Source organism: Akanthomyces muscarius, chromosome 1 (genome assembly GCF_028009165.1).
Source record: "Akanthomyces muscarius strain Ve6 chromosome 1, whole genome shotgun sequence".
In the NCBI taxonomy this organism is placed as follows: domain Eukaryota; kingdom Fungi; phylum Ascomycota; class Sordariomycetes; order Hypocreales; family Cordycipitaceae; genus Akanthomyces; species Akanthomyces muscarius.
In genome coordinates, this window is record NC_079241.1 from 6,420,563 (window position 1) to 6,440,184 (window position 19,622).

The following is a 19,622-nucleotide window of genomic DNA, read 5'->3' on the forward strand; positions in this document are numbered from 1 at the left end:
TTGCGCACCATGAAGCGCAAAGCCGAGCACCGGCTCAGCTCGAGCAGCAGCTCCGAGCGCTCGTCCTCGCCATCATGCGCCGACAACCCGGGCACGACCGTCGCCAACAATGCCGCCTCCTCGAAGCCCGTCAGTCGCCGCGGGCACTCCAAGTCGCGCCTGGGATGCCTCAACTGCAAGCGGCGCCGGGTCAAGTGCAACGAGCAACGGCCGGCCTGCTCGCCCTGTCGACGACTCGGCCTGCTGTGCGACTACGCCACCGCGCCGGGAACGATCCAAGCGGCCCCGTCTCCCCTCTGCTTGGAGGATCTCCGATTCTACTACCAGTTCCTCAATACGGCGTTCCCCTCACTGCCGCTGCGCGCGGAGCACACGTGGAAAAAATGCGCCGCCATGTCGCACCAAGTACGTGGACGTTTTGATTCCGCCATACACATCTTACTGACTGTTGTGATGCAGTCGGAATGTCTTGCGCACGCCGCCCTCGGTCTGGGCGCACTGCATCTCACAAAGCATGGCAACGTAGACTACTCGTCGCAGGCCCTCACCCACCGCGTATCGGCCCTCAAGATGGTCCATGAGCAGTTTGCCAAGCCACCAAATGACCAAGACAATGCAGACTCTCTATTCGCCGCACTCATCTGCCTGGCCGCCCAGACTACGCTGCTACCCGACGGCATCGCAGAATACATGACCATAACGAGAGCCGGCGCGCTGGTCTGGGCCTTTGTCATCCCCGCACACGGTTCCTCGGTCTTCAAGTCTTTCACCAACGAGAGTCACACCGAGAATCTGTCCAAAATCGTGAGCGAGGAGCCCAAGGACTTTGACCTAGTCGACGAGTTTCTCGGGTCCGTCAACAAAGTCAAGGAGCTTTGTACAGGCGCTCGAGAGCTTTATTATTGCCAGCGGGTGGTTGATGCCATCCAAGGCTTACGTGTATCCTCGCTCCAGGCCTGGCTGGGGCATGCAGACCTGTGGCGAGCCCACTGCTACTTCACAAACGACGACTTCCAGGCTTTCATTGATCCAGAGAACCATCCGGCGAGGCTGCTCATCTCTCACATGTTTATGGCCGACTATCTTCTCGGACAGTTCTGTCTCAGTAACTCGGAGCAGTTCAAATTCACTGCGCGACGAGAAGTCATCATCTCCTGGGTCAGAAATACAGTTCGCCAGCTGCCAGACGCAATCAAACCGTATGGAGAATGGCTGAACGGCTATTGCGATGTTGTCGAGCAGAGCGATGGGCGCTATCTGCTCACACCTTGAAGTGCCATTGAATACCTCGGAGTAAATCACCATACACTCTGGTATGTACTCATACTACGACCTTGGTTGTTGAGGGTACCAAGCACAATTTGCCAGCCTACATCAACGTCGAAATATGGTTGCATGGCATTCAAGCGGCCTATAACCAGGCATCTATCGAGCCGACAGACGAAGTCTAGCAGATTCTTGGCACATAGAGAAAAGTATACCTTTTGCCGTCAGCACAGCCTCTGCAACGTTTGCGTGCCACTCGCGGGGCTTTCCAGGCGAGAACTTCCAATTCGCGCCCATGATTTCTCCCGAGTTTCTTTATCGGAAAAGGTAATAGGCGTCCATCCCCACCCCTCGTTTCGGAACCAGAAATCATCTGCAGGCTCATTACAGAGTTCTGAACATCGATGAAACTATTCTGCAGCTGCGGAGCAACGCATTCGTGCCTTAGAGACGGCGAAAGACGCAAGGAGCAACAGAGTATCGGCCAGTGGCATCCGCAGTGTAGCCACAACGACGATGAATAGGATGAATAATCAGTTGTGCCATTGCTAGTAATGGCACAGCATTAACCTTGACACCAACATACTGTAATATTAATATCAGAATATCTAACTAGCGCCTAGTCGAATATCATGTAGTTTTCTGATTTTATCCGCCGCCCGATCCGCGGTACTTAAATCCACCAACGACCAACTGCCGCCACGGAAAACTTTCAAAATAATGCACACCGCGAAAAAGACAAATTGCTACAGGCTGGTCAGCAAAGGAACATTTCAACTGCTCGCACGAAACTGATGACCTACCAGGAGAAAAGTGGACAAAAACGGCGTTGGATGGAATCTCTTCCACATGAGTGCGCTGTTGGCTACAATCAAGACAAATAGGCACCCCGCGAGCGCCATGTAGCCCAGGAAAGGCTGCATATGGCTTCGATAGGGATAATCCCGATAGTGTCTCTGGTCCCAACGGCGTACCTGAGAAAGCTCCAATGCCTCTAGCACCGCGCGATGCTTGTGGATGCTGTGGGCTGTCAGTCAACGTGTGCCAGCGTCAGCTACGCAACCGCAAACTTACCAATGGTAGTATCGTATAAAGGCCCAGCACTCAAACGCCCAGACAATGATGACGGAATCGGAACCCATTGTCGTGAGGACTTCGATGAACAGGGAGATATTGGTGGAGTTCTTGTGTAGCTGCAGGAATGGGACCCAGCAAAACGACAGGGCCGAGAAGATCATGGCCCGCATCGGGACCATGTGCCTGTTTGTCTTGCCAAACCAAGCGAGCCACTGCAAGAGAAGTGGCTGGTCGGGCGAGTCGTCCAGACGCGCCGTGAGGCCAAAGAGTGCGCGCGAGGCAACGTACAGGTTCGTGCAGGCACACGTCAGCGCCGTGAAGACGAGAAATACGTTGAAGACGTGGTCGAGCGGCGGCAGGCCCGCTTCGATGGCGATGGCGACAAAGGCAGACGTCGTGCTCCCGGTGCCGTAAGTGGTGTGGTTGTTACTGGGGCTGGTGCTGTTGCACTCCCTGCTGTTGACCCAGCTGAGTCGTGGCAGGCGGCAGTCGCCGCGGCGAATGTTGAACGACGCGAGGACACCGGCGACGACATATGAGATGGTGGCGAGCACAGGGATGTAGACGGACGAGAACCGGACGGTCTGGCCGATGAGCAGCTCGTCGTTGGAGCGATCGCTGAGGTCGGTATTTGTTCGTGCGTTTGCGTTGGGCCAGCGCGCCTCCAGCGCGGAGGCGGCCACGACTTCGACGCCGACGTAGGCGAAACTGGCGATGGAAATGGACATGCTGCTTTTTTGTCAGTGCGGGTGTATTGGCACAGTCTTTGAGACTCACGCCAGGCTATTGAACCAGGTTCCGGCCGCGTCGCTATCATACTCGACGGGGCGATCCCAATCTGTAAATGTTAGAACTGTACATTTTCTCTAGTAAGAAAACTCACATGTGGTGCCAGTGGCTTCGTTGGCAGTGCCGGCTATTATTTCGTCAGCGTTGCGTCTCACATCTGCGACGGTGAAGACCCTACCTCCTACGTTGATAGTGACCATGAAGCAGATGACAATCAATAGAAATACCAATTTGATACTGCTGCTTATTACTTCGAACCATCCATAGATCTAATTTGCGTTAGCCCGTATTCGTCTTGGAAAGTGCGTCGCGCTCACGTCAATCCTGAAGCAGTTGAGAAAGATCAGGAACAGTGGGATTAGGAAGTACAAGACGGCGCCGTCAAAAGCTTTGTCGTCTTGCTTCCAATAGTGTATCTCGGCAGCGGCAGTGGCGACAAGAGCCGCAAACGAAGCCGCATATGTGAACCTTGTGGTCTGTCAGTCGTTGGTTCGGACTAGCTCTCAAAAAGTCCATCGCACGAACCAGTATGTTATACCAATCGCAATGCCCAGCTCCGGGTCTATAAACTCGCTCACATAGACGGAGAGCGCTCCCGGTACGGGCCAGATGCACAGCATCTCTGTGATGCACTGCATGACTGCCCACGCGAGAATGCCTGGCACCAAAAACGCTAGCAGAGTCGAGAGTGGTCCGCCCAGCTCAAGAATTTGGCCGCCTCTCCAGTACAAGCCCGTGCCTAGCGTCGCATTGACAGCAATCATCTTGGTTGTCATGTTAGTATTCCGTGAAATCCACCGTGTCTTTTTCTCTGTTTACCGAAAGATGGATGCCGCGAAGCCTCCGGTGTACAAGTCTGTCTTGACTCGGCGTGACAACCACTCGCCGCTCTCGGCGTCTGACTACAGCTTTCGGTTCACCGTTTGCCCCCAAACCATTCGAGTGATCTGTGGTAGCAGATCTGGAGTCGTGGACAGAGTTTGAGGCATCCCAGCTATTCGGCGTGCTTGGTTTTGAGACGCGCGAAGGATCCGCACTGAGTCTTGATGTGTCTCGGTTCAAAACAGGCCGCTCAAAATGTAGGGGATCTATATCGTCGCTTTGGCGCGAGCGGTTATCGTTGCTTGTATCATTGTTCTCTGGCTCATGTATGCTGGGTAGTGTACTAAGCGCTACCTCTTCTTGGCCATTTCTTGTGTCAAGCAGATGTTGCACCCTATTTGGCCACTGGGAAGACATTAGTGCGGCACGAGAAGAGATCTTCACCACTGATCATATCGGTCCGATCGAAAATGGTGATACATTTAAGTTTCAGGCAAATGGGAAAACGAGGTTGGCTTTCAAAAGAATCTACTATCCGCCCGCGATCGCGGGACGGGGCGAAATGGCAAGGCTAACATGATATGGCGTAGCTACGCCACCAGAACTTCCACTTTTGCGGCGAACCTGTGCTGGGAAATTTTCAAGCGCAGCCTTGTTTCTTTGTGAACTAGAATAATGACCTGCGCTGGTAAATGATCAGCATGGCTGACCTGCCTCTCCACGCCCAGCAGGGGTCCTGCATTTCAGCTAGCCAGCGCCACCACCAGCCGCACTCTACTGCAGCGGCCACCTGCCCGTTACTGGCTGTAGGCTCTTTCTTATGTGACACTCGAGCACATCTTGCCATGTTAGTGCGCGTCTGTGATACCGAAGGCCACCTGCTTTGGGCCGCAACATGGCGGACTGGTGCCTGGAGGCGGCCGCCTGTGACCGTGTCGTCACTGTAGGTGCGGAGAAGGCCTAGAAATCTGGCGATGTGGCCGGGCGACAGACTGAAGAAGAAAGAAGCTTCTTTACGAGAAGGCGCCTTTGAATTGACATCTGCCGAGCGATCACCGATAGATCAGAGATCATGGACCAGCAAACCAGCCAGAATTCATGCAGAAAGTACCTGAAGAAGACAAGCCTCCAGTCCCTTCTGGAGTCGTTGTTCTCTCCACAGACAGAATTCAATATTCGAGTAGGGATTCCCCTGCGGAGTTCCTCCAATAAACAGAGATCACTTACTCGAGAGAATAGATGAGGAACGACCAATGGACATTTACTGCCCCGAGAGAAGTATTGAGTGTAGGTGTTTCACTTTCCTTGCTGCTGTGACAAACTTTGGGAGCTTGTATTTTTTTTACTGACAACTGTAGCATGAAATCGAGTACGAACGACAGCACACCACCGCGAATATTTCTTCTTACTAACACTGGTTAATAGCGCCGTTAGAGACGATTGAAAGAGAGTGCTCAAAGCGTGACAACGGGTTCAGGCTGTTTCAAAGCGGGAATGGAATGATCGTGTGGACCTGGCCCGTGGCTATGCCGTGTCGCAGTCTGAGAGGGCAGTCTGCGAGGCAGACCACCAAGTGAGACTGGGCTAAGCCGCCGCCGGGGGGAGCGAGGCTTATGGTAGCACGGCCCAAGCGGGAGTATTTTTGTTGATGAAATATCACTCGGTAGCGCATTGTTCGGAAGCATTCAATTTGCATCAGCTATTTCCTGCATATAAGATCCGGTCCAATATCACGCTCTATTGCTTTTTCTTTTGGCTAGTATTTCAAGCCACGATATCTCCAATACACAACATGGCGTCCTCGGTAGCAGATGAGTGCTGCGTTACCAGCCTCAAGGAGCCTGTTCAAATACTGAGTCTGGCGGCCGCGCCCTCGTCGCAACAGTCATCAAGTGACTTCAAGCTATTCTCCGATAACACAAGCCTCGACAAGTATCTTAGTGGCAGCGCGGCTCAAAATTACAGCTGCCGGTTCATGTACGTTCGCGAGCCCAACCTCAGGTGGCTGGCTGCCTAACCAAAAAACGCCCACGCTTATCTGAATACTCAGCTCGATCTGCCAACGCAACTCTTGGCGCCCGCTACAGGTGACAAGTTCTATGCTATCGCTGATCATCGATAAGCATGGCTTCAGCTCCAATATCCGAGATCTTACCTCGTGTTATTACACCAAGAACAATGATCTGGAGGACTCATTCTGCGCTCCGTTTACTTTGTCAACAGACGGACCATGGACCGGTATGAGGTCTCAGCGTACTTTATCTTCCCCATTTCACTAATAAGCCCTTAGAAGTACTGTACACCATCAGATATCCCGAGTTCAAAGAGAGCGAGAATGAGTGGTCGATTCGCCAGACGGGCGTCTGCCATCGCATCAACACTCAAGCACGGCAAAGCATCGTGTTGCTTCTCGGGCCGAAACCGAACTCCAAGTCTCATGCAACGTTCTACGACTTCTTGACAACCGCAAGCAACCATTACACTGGTAACACATGGTTCGCGCTGCACGACGCCCTGTTGAAGGCTCATCTCCCTGCTTGGCGATCCTTCAACAAGGCGTGCGAAGCCGAGTTTCTCCCCATCGTAAGTGTGCGATACTGAGGATTAAAGAGCATTTGAGCTGATGAAACCCAGTCAAATGCGACCTTTGCTATTTACATCGATGAGCCTCTTCGCGTTGGCTACGATCAGCTCAGTGCCCTGTCCAGTCTTGAGGCTCGGTTCCTCAAAATCACCAGTCTGGTGTCCAGCACCACCGAGCTTATCAATGAGCTTGTCGACTTCCTCCACACATTCCCCGATGTCGTCAACGACCAGCGCCGCCAACATTCCATCGTCAACAGCTTGAAAAACCACCGGCGAAGCTGCGCCTCATACTTGCAGAGTGCAACTTTTCTCAAAGAACGAGTTCAAGCGGCGTCCCAGTTACTGGCCAATACACTCTCCTTCCGTGACCAAGTCATTGCCAATGAACAAAACGGCAACATGTTGCAGCTCAACAAGAGCGCTGTATTCATCACAACGTTGACTCTTATATATGCGCCAGCGTCATTTGTGGCGGTAAGGCTTCCGTTGACTATACTTGAGCGATCAGCTAACGGCGACTATGCAGACATTTTTTGGAATGAACTTCTTCGCCATGGACCAGCCCAACAGTCGGATTGTCTGCACAGTCATGATTTGGATATACATCGTGGCCACTTTTACGCTCACGATTGTCACAGTCATATTCTACTACTGGCTACTGCGCCACGATGGCGTCTTATTTGGCCGGCTCGCCCCGAAAGTACCCGTCAAGGACTGGACTGGGTTCGTGCGACGCCTTACAAAGCTGGACAATTCTGCTCAGACGAAGGCATAATACTCTTGGTTTAGCTCGCTCGGTCTTCCTTTTCTTTTAGATCATTTCTTTTTTTAGCTAGGCTTTTAATACAGTGTGAAGTCATCACGACTGCCCGTGCTTCGGCACGGATATTTTGTGGATGACACGGCGGCTTGCCCCGGTCAGCGACGCTACAATAATAAGAGTCTTGTCACTTGAGTCGACAGCCACGGCAACCACGTCATCGCCCAAGACGAGGCCTGGGATCTTGACAAGCTCTCGGACCATCAAAGCCGGCGAGAGGCTCACCTCCATCAGCATCATGTTCTGCTTGGAAGAAACGTTCCCAATAGCAAATAGCCTACCCGTGGGACTGCTGTTGAAAAGCTTCGCGATTCGGTAATGTGGTATGTCTCGCTGGTCATCAACATGAGGACCGTAGTCGTCAAATCTCTGGAGGTGGAATCGCTTGCCACGAGTGACCAGTGCGCATGAACTTCTATCTTTGACGACACAAAATGTCGTAAAGAACCCTGCTGTAGAGCTCCCGTCAAAGCCCTTGTATCTGGATTAGTGACTGAGCTGTCTATACCAATCCCGAGGATGAGACTTACCAGAGACACGATATTCAGTGTGTCCACTGTAGGGCAAGGTGGCACCGACGAGTTGTCCATCCAAATATGAGCGACGGGTATTTTGTGCTCTCGAGTTCTTGCTGTCAGTCTAGGGCGAACAACAACATATGCGTCTTCCGTGTCCGACACGGAAAGATGCTCTATGTCCGCGGCCGGCCAGTCGAGCTCGATGGCGTTGCGCAACAATCCATGAGAACGTGAAATTCGCACAGCGTCGTGCGAATGAGAGTCGCTGCTTTCAGAAATATAGCTGGATAGGGTCAGAATTTATACTTGTTTGGAGTAGTGACTGGAGCTTACCTCAGCTCTTGACGTATAAAGGCAATCATGCCAGGCAGGCTAGCATATACGAGCGTGCCCGGCCCACGCATGTTGGTCTCGTTCTTCATGACGAACACCAGTGTTTTACTGTTTGGCGAGATTGCAATATTTGTTATTGTTGGAACGTCGAGAGATATACGATACATGCTGGTCAGGTTTAGATCAACCTGTCTGCCGCCTTCCAAGTCAAAAATGTAAAGCTGTTGCCGTCAGTAGTCGAATCTCAAGGGGTGAAGAGATTGCACTAACGGAATTTTTGCCCATTGTTGAGGCGACGAGATATCTCTTGGTCAAGCATAGACTCTGCAGAAAGCATTCCGTGTCGGTCAGGTTCCACTCGCTAGGGGGGGTGCTGGCGTGTCCCTCCGTGACTGAGAGCGACTCTGATGTGTAGAGAACAATCTTTCCATTGGTGCAGTACGCCAGGGAGTTTGCGTTGGGCGATATGACCAGCCCCTTGAAATCTTCTGATGATGAGAAGCGCTGGCTGGCAATTTTAACAGAAAATGGGGACTTGTTTCTAGGACAGCAAGTTAGCCAGAACGAGGGACGCAAGAGAGACTTCGCTGGCTTACTTTGTGGGCATTAGTCTCTGTTTTTGCTGCTGCAGAAAGTTTTCCGACACTGCCTGTATAACAGACGGACGCCGGTCAGTTATCGCAGCTTGAAGCATTCTGTATGTCCTCTCCAGCTCCAGCTTGACAGCAGCTGCGCCACATCGCTGACCTTGGTCAACCTTGAGCACCGACTCTTGCAAAAAAGTCAGCATATGAGAGCATGCCCTTCGTTCTTCAATGTGCCGATGCGCAGCTTCCGAGATGAGCTTCTCGTGTCGAGACTTGATCTCGGGATGAACCTTGGACGACTTGAAATGCGCCGCACGCAGAAAAAATCGGTCGGAGCCATCCGCTCTGTGGTGGTTCTGCCGTGCGTCCGCGTAGTCGTCGACGCCGCTCGCACCGCCGCCGAGGTAGGCGAAAACAACACTCAAAACGCACCCGAGAGCCCAGACGTCAGCGCCAGTCTTCATGATGGGCACGGCAGCGATCGACTCCGGAGGCAGCCAGGTGCCCTCGCCGCGACGATTGAGGGTCGACGGCAGCGACGGGTCTTGCAGCTTCTTGCGGCGGACGAACAGGCTGTTGAAGTCGTTTTCCCGGTAGCTGCTGAGCTGACCGGATCGGGTTTTGACGCGTGCCATGCCGAAGTCGCTCAGCTTCCAGACATTGCGGTTGTTTTCGTAAAAGATGAGCACGTTACTGGGGTTCAGATCCATGTGGTAGCAGACGAGCTCTTCCAGCTCCTCCGTCTGCATACCGCCATGTAGATATTGGAGGCCACTCGCCAGACCAGCGGCAGAGTATATTATGTCTGCCTTGTTTTTGAGCTCTTGGGGGGCGTTTCGGTGCTGCACCATCATATAAGTATGCAGGTCGCAAATGGCGACCGGCATAAACAGGCTGTAGCTCGACTCGATCTGCAGGCAGCCCCAGCTCTGCACAATATTGTGCTCGCGTTTTTGGAAATTGGCGCTGAGAATCTTCTTCATAATCGTGTATTCCTCGCGCGCGCGGTTCACGTCGGCAATAATGTAGTCCTTGCGCGCCATGTACTGGGGCTTGCCATTGTAGGCCTTGGCCGCTTCCGCGTAGGCGTCGAAGAAGTGATTTTTTGCGACTTTGACACGGTATACCTTGCCGAACGAGCCTTCTCCCAGACAGTCTTCTTCGAGATATGGCAATCGCTGACAGCTCGCATCCTGGACGATGACCTCCTCGCGGTTGCGCAGCACGACTGCGCAAAAGCACGCCTGGTTGCTGAAGAATCTGTCTGCCTCGACATGATCTCCGAATAGATCATTCAATTGAGCGCGACTCAGCGGAAGAGGTCCCAGTTTTTTCTCCTCAACGTCGAAAACGGGCCATGCGTCCACCGCGACCAGCCGGCGCAGAGCAGCGACAGCCGCGTCGATGCTGCACGACGCAAAGACCAAGGTCCCCCAGAAGTTGGAAAGCTTTCTTGCCTCTACGCGAGTTACGAAACCATCTTCGACCAAGACCACACCATTTGACACTATCTGGCCAGTCGACACAAGGCTGCGAAACAGCTGTCGCAGAAGTGAGTGGTTGTCGCGCTGAAACAAGGTCTTGACGGTGCCACGAGGCGCAAATCTGTATCTGCCGTCGTCTTTTCTCTCCAGTTTCTCAAAGATTTCCTTGTAGATGAGCTTGCGTGTCTCCTCGTATAACGACGCCATGCTGCATTGCTATTGGTGTGGACCAGTAATTAATTAGTGGCCTGGAGGCGCCGCAAAGATCGAGACGGGGCGGGCCTGTAATATCTGGGCGATCGCTCGACGTGGCAGTCCCCCTTGCTCGCTTGGTAGAGAGTGAAACGATACAATGCAAAATGCAGAGGGTGATTCTCGCGCAATTATGCGCGAGGCCGCCTGGACATCTGTCAACTGCCTAAGGCTGGTGCTGCAGTGAGGCGACGCGCCTGCGCTGTCAGCCCAACGCCACCAAATTTGAGCACACAAGGCAACCATGACTGAGACCGGCTCGCCTTATTGTCCGGATACTGGTAGCTCAGTTATGCGACCGAATGCGACGATAACTAAGAGTCACGCAGGTGAATGCGCCAGGCTGCCAGATTTGTGGTGCGTGGTGAACGGCACGGCTGCGCCCGGGGCTGACGATCTCCTGCATGTAACATGATCGAGAACACGACGACGATGTGCCCTGTTTGCCCGTACAGCAATTGTAGCGACGGCAGATTGACACAACTGCCGCGCGAGAAAGCCGCGGCCTGTGCTGGCCGAACGCATGAAGAAGGCTGACCCAGAGCGGGCGAAACAACTGTTTGAATTATTTATAAACCGGACCGTCGGTAGTTGCTCACCGAGGTGTTGTTACGGGACGAAGGTATTTCAGTGCGTTGGAATTTACCCCGTGCAATGGCGCCTCAATTAATTCTGAACAGAGAGAGCACCACTCAGTCGGTGCGCATCATAATCAGCATTTATAATCTAGTTTAAGGAGACTGAGAAATAATTCAAAGCGACCAGCGAGCAATTGCCTGGTTAGCTCAATCGGTAGAGCGTGAGACTCTTACTAAGAGTACACAATCTCAAGGCTGCGGGTTCGACCCCCGCATCGGGCTTTTCCTATAACATCTTCGATTGACAGCTCCGGTTGCACTTCTTTTTTGTCATTTTTTGCGCTTGGTGGCTGCAGGTAGAATCTCACAGGCATCAAAAATTTGATTTTGTGTATTACCCAGGAGTACTGACACTTGATGGCATTGACAGCCATCCTGTGTGCAGCCTATTTGCGTTTAGTTATCATATAGGTGGTTGTAGGGGTTTTTCTTTTTCTTTTTTGCGCCTATTGCCTCTGGACAAGATCTTGCGGGCATCGAATAAGTGACGATTCTACTTTTCACCTGCAAGTTCTAACACTTGGTGTCGTCGACAGAGATCCCGAGGTTCGGCCCCTCTTTACCCTAAGTGACGATCTCACAAGTGGCTGCAGATTTTACTCTTTGTCTTGCGTCTTCTTCTTGCGCCTACTGCCTCTAGTCAGATCTCGCAGGCGCTGTATGAAGAGCAATTCCATCCATCACCTGCAAGTACTCAGTTCTGACACTTAGTGTCATCAACATCCATCCCGAGGTCCTACCCCCGTTGCCTCTAGTCGGGATCTCGCAGACGTTACACAAATAATAATTTCATTCATCACCTGCAAGTACTGACGCCTGGGATCGACGATCGCCATCCCGAGGTCCAGCCCAACCCAACGCGGGGTTCGCGAGCGCTGATGACGAACGACGGCGCGCGACTTCATCTACACTTTTTTTTGGCCACACCTCTTGACACATGATAGCTCGGACCCCCGCAAGGCAGGGAGGGAGGGAGGTGTGCTCCAGAGTTTGCCCATTCCCACTGCTCCGTTCCGCGGATGGAGTCCCCCGGAGCATAAACCAACTAGTTTTGCATAGCGTGTGCATTGACGCTACTCAGTATGCACCAATGCCGCCCAACGCATATAGCCTTTCACTCGCTGCCGGTTGGTGTTGACGACCCACGCCGTTGGACCTCGAGTTGGCGACTACCAGTAGTTTTAGCGTGTCGAGCTGGAAGTCATGTCTGCCAGTAAACAGTTGTCGAGCCTAACCGGAGGGTTCACTAGTTTAATTGTACCACGGCGCGCCGGCCTCGGAAGGTGGCCGGCTAACTACGTGCTACCCAGTCCTCAGTCTACCGTTGCCCGGTATGCGCGGCCAGTCTGGCCCATGGCCAAATAGGCTACCGTCGAAAATGCAACTAGCTAGTCATGAGTCCGTCCAGCTGCTCGGTAAAGAAGGCGCTGTCGCATGTATGTATGTCTGAGACGGCGACAAGACAAGTGACAGCAGTAGCAGCCCCCCCAAAAAAAGCAGAAAAAAGTAAAACTATCAAACGACCTGTTTCCTTTTCGGCTCCCCGGAAACGCCTTCCGTCTCTTGCGTCTCGAGTCGAAATTGGTTCGCGTTGACTCTCCCCCAGAATCCATGTTGTCTCTCCTCCCAACGAATCCGCCCGTGTTGGGCAATAACCGGAGAAGCAACATCGCTCCGCAAACCCCTGCAAGCCTGTCTGGTCGTCCTCCTTTCACCCCTGAAAATACGGCCAAGACACAGCCCATCTCCATAGCGCTGATCCCGCTCGACTATCGGCACTTGACAAAATCTCTGCAAAGGCAGAGCTCGCTGGTAGATGGTTAGTGTTTCCGGCCGTAGGGCAACAAAACTCGCTCGTGTCGTCGGGAATGTCCTCGTCGCCAGTCACGTGGACCAAGATCGACTCTGGTTCATTTTAGAGTTCCGACTTTTTGCGACGGTACCCTTTCTCCTCAGTTGTGACCATTAGAATCTGTACGCCAAACCGTTTTTCTCGCATAGCATGCGTTCTTTTCGCACGCGCCGCACCATGTAATCCTCTTTGCGCTTTCGCCCCGTCTCATACTATCGACTTTGCCCGGCGCGCCTTGGCCGTGTGAGCCCTCGCCTTTTCACCATGGCCGCTAACCGCGGCGACGAGTTGTTGGGGGTCAACATTGCCTTCTTCATCCTAGCGTGTTGCGCCGTCTTGATGCGATGCTACACCCGCGCCTTTATTTCCAAATGTTTCGGAGCTGACGATTGGCTCATGGCGGTCGCTTGTGTACGTTGCGCAGGTCCTTTGCTGCCGAGTTTAAACACGTCTTGCTGACCAGTTTTGGCAGTTGTTCTTCTTGGGATATGTGATTTGCTCCAACACGGGAGTACACTACGGGACAGGACAGCACCGCGACGACCTAACCCCCGAAAACTATGCGACCGCAAAAAAGGTGAGAGTCAGAACTCGCAAGCCCAACTAGACGCAGAAGTTGACGAGAGGCAGTTTTGGTTTCTTTGCTACATCTTCTTCGGCTTGACAATGATGACGGCGAAGCTGTCCTTTGGCTGGCTCTTGCTACGCATAGTCGTCATCCCGCAGCATAAATGGGTCATCTATGCGACGTCGTTCTTTGTCGTTGTCGCTGGCCTTGCCTACTTTTTCGTTACAATGTTCCAGTGCCAGCCCGTGGCGCATTACTGGAACGACGCCATACCTGGCCATTGCCTCCCCATACACATATATGTCGCGTTGGGATACTTGTACAGCTCCGTCAGCGTCGCGACCGACCTGGTTTTCGCGCTTTTGCCGGCCTTCATCATATGGCATCTCCAGATACGAACCGAAATCCGATGGGTCTTGATCTTCTTGATGGGTTTGGGCTGTGTGTAAGTTGCTTGCCTCATCACGGCTACATGGCTAGTCGCTAACGCCATCACTTCGCCAGGGCGAGCATTGCTGTTCTAGTGCGCGTAGCCTATCTCAGCACGTTTTACGATCCCGATTTCCTATGTAAGCAGTCGTCGCATCGTCAGTTTTTCGATAGCTAATGGAGTGCAGGGGCGACGACGGATATTGCCATCTGGTCGACCATTGAGATGGGCCTGGCTCTTACCGCTGCCAGCGTCTCTACTCTCCGGCCGCTGGCACGGTCTTGGGGCCTCCGCATCGGGTTCACGGACTACGCCTCGGCGGGGAGCGAAGACGTTAATAACGAGCTGCGACGTCCGTCGCAGCCTGTCAACCGTCGACGGAGCGAGCTGGGCATCCCAGTCTTCAACGCGTCTGGGACGTCGCAAGATACGCTGAACCCATCCCACGCACGAGACAAATCAGTCAGCTCACAGGCGACTGCGAATTACACTAGCCCGAAATTTGAGCGTGTACAATGGTCAGCCAACACGAATGCCGACTTTGATCATGCTGGTGGCAGTATAGAGCTGTCATCGGTAGACAGAACGATGGATCACAGCACGTCGAGATATGGCGACAAAAAGAGTGGCGTCAGGCAAACCGAAGCGGAAATGGAACCCTGATTTTTTTTTTTTTTTGCATTATACCCATGGCCATGTTTGGCGGAGTTTTTTCTTTATTCGGCATATATATGAAGCCGAGGGCTGCAACCTCCGGATGCATTTGTTAGCGACAGCGCACTATGCTGGATAATAAAAGTTGTATTGCTTTTGATCAGATTGCTTTTGGTCCCGGATGATTATACGTATCAACAATCAGAATCAATGCATTTCGCTTGACTCGTTTCGTGCATCTGGGTGTGTCGGGGCGCAGCGGGGCAGCGGGGGAAGCATCACTATGCGTTTGGGGGTTCGAAACATCTATCCGTACATTGACGCGCATCAACCCGTCGTCAACCCTGCAGCGCATCATCACCCCTGATGGCGATGGATGGGGAAGAAGAAGGACCCTTTTGGCAAGAATGCAGAGGTAACTGCCGGCAGCGTGATTCTATGCAGTGAAGTGGCTGACCGGCCCTGCGTAGTATCGTCACCCACCCACTAGCGTTTTGCGACATTCCAACAGAGACATCGCCAGCCACCTATGAAGTCAAAGCTGAAGCTGCCAGAGCTGGGCTTGCTTTTTTCTCCGCAGTCATGGCTTTCGGAACTTGTCACGCCAGAGTATCGAACGATGCGTTTCCTAGCGGACTCGAGACGTCATTCTAGGCTGCTGCAGCCAGTCGCGTTGGGTGGCGCGAGCGAGTTTTACTGGGAGCCGCCGTTTGACTGCGGGCGGTAAAATCTACCATGTTTGCCTCAGCCAGCGCGCGGCAGCAGCGACATGGAAGAAATGCACAAGTGCGTCATGCAGTCGAATATGGCTGCACGCGTTGGCTGCAGTAGCACGAGGCGGCACAGGGTCAAAGGGCAAGTCGCAGCACATGAAGAGTCTGGCACACGGCACTGCACGATTGACTGCCGCAGTCATAAGCCCGACCACTCACGAAAAGAGACGGGCATTTAGCTGCAGCTACTGGCTTGTCACCAGAACGCTGTCCACCCAAGCCCTTCCTGCACGACATGATGAGTGGCGTATGTTTGATGGAGCAAGCGCACGAAAACCGGGAAATATGAGGCCGGTGGAGCAAAAACACGATGCACGCTGCTGCAAAGAAGTCAAGTCTACCAGTAGCGCAAAGAAGGTGCATCGCGACCTAAGTCATAATAAGCAACGGACACGCAAATCTCTATAGCTGGGATTCACGTGGTTACATGTATCTCACCGCCACCCCGTTCTATATCTTTCGCTATTCATCCGCCGTCCTCTGTGACTGGAACCTACCTTTTTCAAACAAGCCTTCACCATGGAGTCACAATTCAAAGTAGTCATCATCGGTGACGCTGCAGTTGGAAAGGTACTTTCTGTTCCCGATGTTTCTTCAAACATCCATACCAGCGATGGCGCTCTTTACGCGGGGCTCAAACCTGCAAATGCTTGACTAACATGGCCGTCTAGACTGCATTCGTAAGACGCCACATGTCTGTACCTGTAGATTCTGAGGAAAGATATACTCCGACGCTTGGAGTCGATGTATACCCCGTGAAATTTACAACTGTTAGTAATTCCTTTTCGTCATCCTATTCTCCGCAGATAGCTCACGTCATTCATCCTAGAATTACGGACATGTTACATTCGCCGTGTGGGACACGGCTGGCCAGGAGAAGCTTGCAGCTCTTCGTGATGGGTACTACGCCGGCGCACATGCTGCCATCATAATGTTTGACGTTTCTTCGCGGGTAACGTATAAAAATGTCTCCTCCTGGTATAGTATGCATTCTCCTCATGTGAGCACACAGATTTTCCAAATAATTTTGTTGATGATTTTATAGGGGACATTGAGCGGATATGCCCCAACATTCCCGTCGTTCTATGCGGCAACAAGGTTGATGTTAAAAATCGCCAGGTCCAAGCAAGGTCAATGACGTTTCATCGTAAGAAACGTATCCAGTACTTCGACATGTCTGCCCGTGCAAACTTCAACATTGAGAAACCGTTTCTGTGGCTAGCAAGGACACTTACACAGAAGCCTGACCTGGTACAAATCACCTCTATTCGATGTTTGTTGCCTGCTCTAATTGCTCATCTATAGGTATTCCAAGGTGACCATTTTAAGGCACCTGAGCTTTCCATTGATGAGGCGCATAGAATGCAATTAGAGAAAGACCCGGCAGAGGCAGATGATGATGATGATGATGATGATGATGATGATGATGAGGATGATCTTTAATTTTTTTTTAAACGGGCAATTTTTGGACATGTCAAAACCGCACCCATTTGGAGGTGGATGTACACGGAACTGAGAGTGGCTTATTCTACTGTATCCCATTCAGAAGTTTACCTTCTAATAAATATATCTGCTGCTCCGCGCTTTACCGTAGCAAAGGGCAACAAGTAAAAACGAGAGTGACACTGTACATTTTCTCGTCAGCTGAAAATGGGCAGATACCGAACCTGCACGCCACTGTAGCGAAAGACCCAAGCAACAAAAAATCAGCAAAAAGAATCATCACCCTCCCCCCCCCATCTAAGCCGTGCTGTTCTCCCTTGCAGCTCTTCTTCCCTGCCCCGTCGTGGTGGCGCCCATGCGCCCGGCCCATGCTCTTTTCTTCTTCGTCCTGCGTAAAGCTGAAACACGAAAGGCAGTCGGACGGCGCGACGCCATTGGCTGGTTGGCAGACGCCGAGATCCCCCCTGTCTTAAGCCAGCCCAGGCTATAGTCGACAATGGACGGACCAGTCAGCGGGCGGGCGCTCGCAGCACAGCACGGCCGCTAGCCTTGAATCTGCCTGCGGAATGCCCGATTCGTGTCGCCCATTGGCCCATGGCGCCATCAGGTCGGGCGGGCGCCAGTGGAATGTGGTCCCTGCAGGGGCAGAGAGAGCCTTTGCAGATGGGGTTCAACAGCGAGTTTCACAGAGTCAGGGGTATTTGCAGAAAGTGTGGACGAATGCCATGGGGGGAGGGGAGGGGAGTACAGGTCGCTCGAGCAAGTCAACTAACTAACCGTTCCCGCAGAGGCAGCCTGCCACAAAGTGACCAGGTCCTGACGAGCATTTATCTGGCGGCGGCTCCCGTACCTTTTTTCTCCTTCCTTTCCTCTCATCCTCATCGGAACATTCATTCTCTCTTTTTTTTTCTCTTGCAAGACGGTACTGGTGCCCGGCTCACGACCTCTCTTTCTTCATTCCTTCTATTCACAACTTCCGTTTCTTCTCACGGAAACTACTATCCTTGCTTGCGCAGGTCGCCTCTCTCTTCGATCTTGAGCTTGCTTTCCAAGTGTTACACACAAACAAACGTGATAAGTCGACCACAGTCCGACACACACACAACTACAATCCTTTTTTTGCGTGACCCCAGGCACCAGACGAGCAATCAGTCCTAACCGCAGCGCGGCCTCAAACCTTCCTTTTTTCCCTCTCACTCTCTATAACAACCGTCAAGATGAAGACTTCCACATCCGTGGCTCTCCTCAGCCTCTTCAACGCCATCGCGGCCTATCCGACCCTCAAGAGCATCTTTGTTCGCGATTGCCAGCCTGGCCACCTGGTCTGCCAGGGCAATGGCCAGTTTGGCATTTGCAACATTGACAGCACCGCCATCTTCATGAACGTCGCCGAGGGCACCAAGTGCGTCTGCTCTGGAAGCGACTGCACTATCGCTGCCCTCGAGGCTGGTGATGCGCCCGCTCAGTCCTCTCAGGATACTCCTGCTCCTGCGCCCTCCTCGCAGTCTCCTGCCCCTTCACCTTCCTCGCAGGCTGCTGCTCCCCCGCCTCCCTCTCAGCCAGCGCCCGAATCGACCCAGTCCGCCTCCACGGCCTCGTCGCAGCCCACGTCCCAGCAGCCTGCTCCTCAGCCCACCGCGCCGTCCACCTCCGCCGCCACTGCTCCTGCTCCTACCGCTTCTTCCTCTGCTGGTGGTGTCTTCAAGGAGATTCCCACTGCCACCCTTCCCGTCCCGGAGACCTCATCCGCTGCGTCGCCCAGCCAGTCCTCGGCGCCCTCGTCTGGCTCCAGCCCTGGCGGCATCAACATCGGCGGCGGCAAGGCGTATCTCAAGACGTTCACCGGCGACGGCGCCGCCTCTGCCGGCTGGCCCTCGCAGAGCCAGTGGGGAAGCTTTGACAGCATGTGGGAGGCCAACGTGAACAACGTCATGTCCAAGTCGTGCACCGGCTTCGGCCAGGCCAACAACTCGCCGTCTGAGAGCGCCGACATCAAGTCGGCCATCGAAAACGTGGCCCAGTCCTCGGGCGTCGACGCGCGCTTCATCCTCGCCATTGTCATGCAGGAGTCCAACGGCTGCGTCCGCGCCCCGACGACAAACTACGGCGTCATCAACCCGGGCCTCATGCAGTCCCACGACGGCTCCAGCTCCTGCTTCAACGTCAATCCCTGCCCCAAGAGCACCATCCAGGGCATGATCGAGGACGGCGTCAACGGCACGCCCTCGGGCGACGGCCTGAAGCAGCTCCTCGCCAAGGCCGGCGGCAACAACGCCGCCGCCTTTTACAAGGCCGCGCGCATGTACAACTCGGGCTCCGTCGACCCCAGCGGCGATCTTGGAAAGGGCATCGCCACGCACTGCTACGTCAGCGACATTGCGAACCGTCTTCTTGGCTGGTCCGAGGGCGTCGGTGGCTGCCACATGTAAATGTGCCATTTTTTTGTACCAGTACGGAGCAATGTATAGCCCATCTACAAAGTTGCCCCTTGGAGTTTTCGGCTGTCTTTACTTTCTTTCACTTCTCTTCTCTCGTTTATAGACTATATTCCAAAACGCGTGCGGCCCGCTGGGTGCACAGGCATTCATTGCAAGAAAAATCCAGAGATTTCACATCACCCACACAAACTGCAAATGCATCTCGTCATCACGGTGAAGTCGTAACCTAGAAAGAATTTCACATCATCCACACAAACTGCAAATGCATCTCGTCATCATCGCAAAATCGTAA

The 19,622-nt window shown here is 53.2% G+C and overlaps 7 protein-coding genes across 8 annotated transcripts; 5 read left to right on the forward strand and 2 right to left on the reverse strand.

Moving 5' to 3' along the window:
• Positions 1-9: 9 nt before the first annotated feature.
• LMH87_007172 (uncharacterized protein) lies at positions 10-1,272 on the forward strand (the record flags this gene model as incomplete). Its single annotated transcript, XM_056192216.1, has 2 exons — positions 10-405; positions 460-1,272. The coding sequence occupies 2 exons, from the start codon at positions 10-12 to the stop codon at positions 1,270-1,272; spliced, it is 1,209 nt and encodes a 402-aa protein (XP_056060457.1).
• Positions 1,273-1,874: 602 nt separating this feature from the next.
• Positions 1,875-4,371, reverse strand: LMH87_007173 (uncharacterized protein; the record flags this gene model as incomplete). Its single annotated transcript, XM_056192217.1, has 10 exons — positions 1,875-2,012; positions 2,070-2,183; positions 2,241-2,286; positions 2,341-3,072; positions 3,121-3,181; positions 3,227-3,259; positions 3,311-3,401; positions 3,450-3,600; positions 3,658-3,896; positions 3,952-4,371. 10 exons carry the CDS (start codon positions 4,369-4,371, stop codon positions 1,875-1,877), a joined length of 2,025 nt encoding a protein of 674 aa, XP_056060458.1.
• Positions 4,372-5,602: 1,231 nt separating this feature from the next.
• Positions 5,603-7,315, forward strand: LMH87_007174 (uncharacterized protein; the record flags this gene model as incomplete). Its single annotated transcript, XM_056192218.1, has 5 exons — positions 5,603-5,931; positions 6,005-6,192; positions 6,245-6,537; positions 6,589-7,014; positions 7,067-7,315. The coding sequence occupies 5 exons, from the start codon at positions 5,603-5,605 to the stop codon at positions 7,313-7,315; spliced, it is 1,485 nt and encodes a 494-aa protein (XP_056060459.1).
• Positions 7,316-7,399: 84 nt separating this feature from the next.
• Positions 7,400-10,489, reverse strand: LMH87_007175 (uncharacterized protein; the record flags this gene model as incomplete). Of its 2 annotated transcripts, XM_056192220.1 has the most annotated exons (8): positions 7,400-7,580; positions 7,642-7,693; positions 7,750-7,834; positions 7,891-8,161; positions 8,212-8,432; positions 8,482-8,745; positions 8,808-8,836; positions 8,959-10,489. In XM_056192220.1, the coding sequence occupies 8 exons, from the start codon at positions 10,487-10,489 to the stop codon at positions 7,400-7,402; spliced, it is 2,634 nt and encodes an 877-aa protein (XP_056060461.1). The 2 variants fall into 2 exon arrangements, with proteins under 2 accessions (XP_056060461.1, XP_056060460.1); XM_056192219.1 differs by having other exon boundaries at positions 8,482-8,752; positions 8,808-10,489.
• Positions 10,490-13,288: 2,799 nt separating this feature from the next.
• LMH87_007176 (uncharacterized protein) lies at positions 13,289-14,685 on the forward strand (the record flags this gene model as incomplete). The annotated part of the gene is made up of 5 exons (XM_056192221.1): positions 13,289-13,435; positions 13,497-13,601; positions 13,655-14,037; positions 14,097-14,161; positions 14,210-14,685. 5 exons carry the CDS (start codon positions 13,289-13,291, stop codon positions 14,683-14,685), a joined length of 1,176 nt encoding a protein of 391 aa, XP_056060462.1.
• Positions 14,686-15,968: 1,283 nt separating this feature from the next.
• On the forward strand, positions 15,969-16,892 carry LMH87_007177 (uncharacterized protein; the record flags this gene model as incomplete). The annotated part of the gene is made up of 5 exons (XM_056192222.1): positions 15,969-16,019; positions 16,121-16,219; positions 16,279-16,432; positions 16,495-16,700; positions 16,755-16,892. 5 exons carry the CDS (start codon positions 15,969-15,971, stop codon positions 16,890-16,892), a joined length of 648 nt encoding a protein of 215 aa, XP_056060463.1.
• Positions 16,893-18,109: 1,217 nt separating this feature from the next.
• On the forward strand, positions 18,110-19,321 carry LMH87_007178 (uncharacterized protein; the record flags this gene model as incomplete). The annotated part of the gene is made up of 1 exon (XM_056192223.1): positions 18,110-19,321. The coding sequence occupies one exon, from the start codon at positions 18,110-18,112 to the stop codon at positions 19,319-19,321; it is 1,212 nt and encodes a 403-aa protein (XP_056060464.1).
• Between the last annotated feature and the right edge of the window lie 301 nt (positions 19,322-19,622).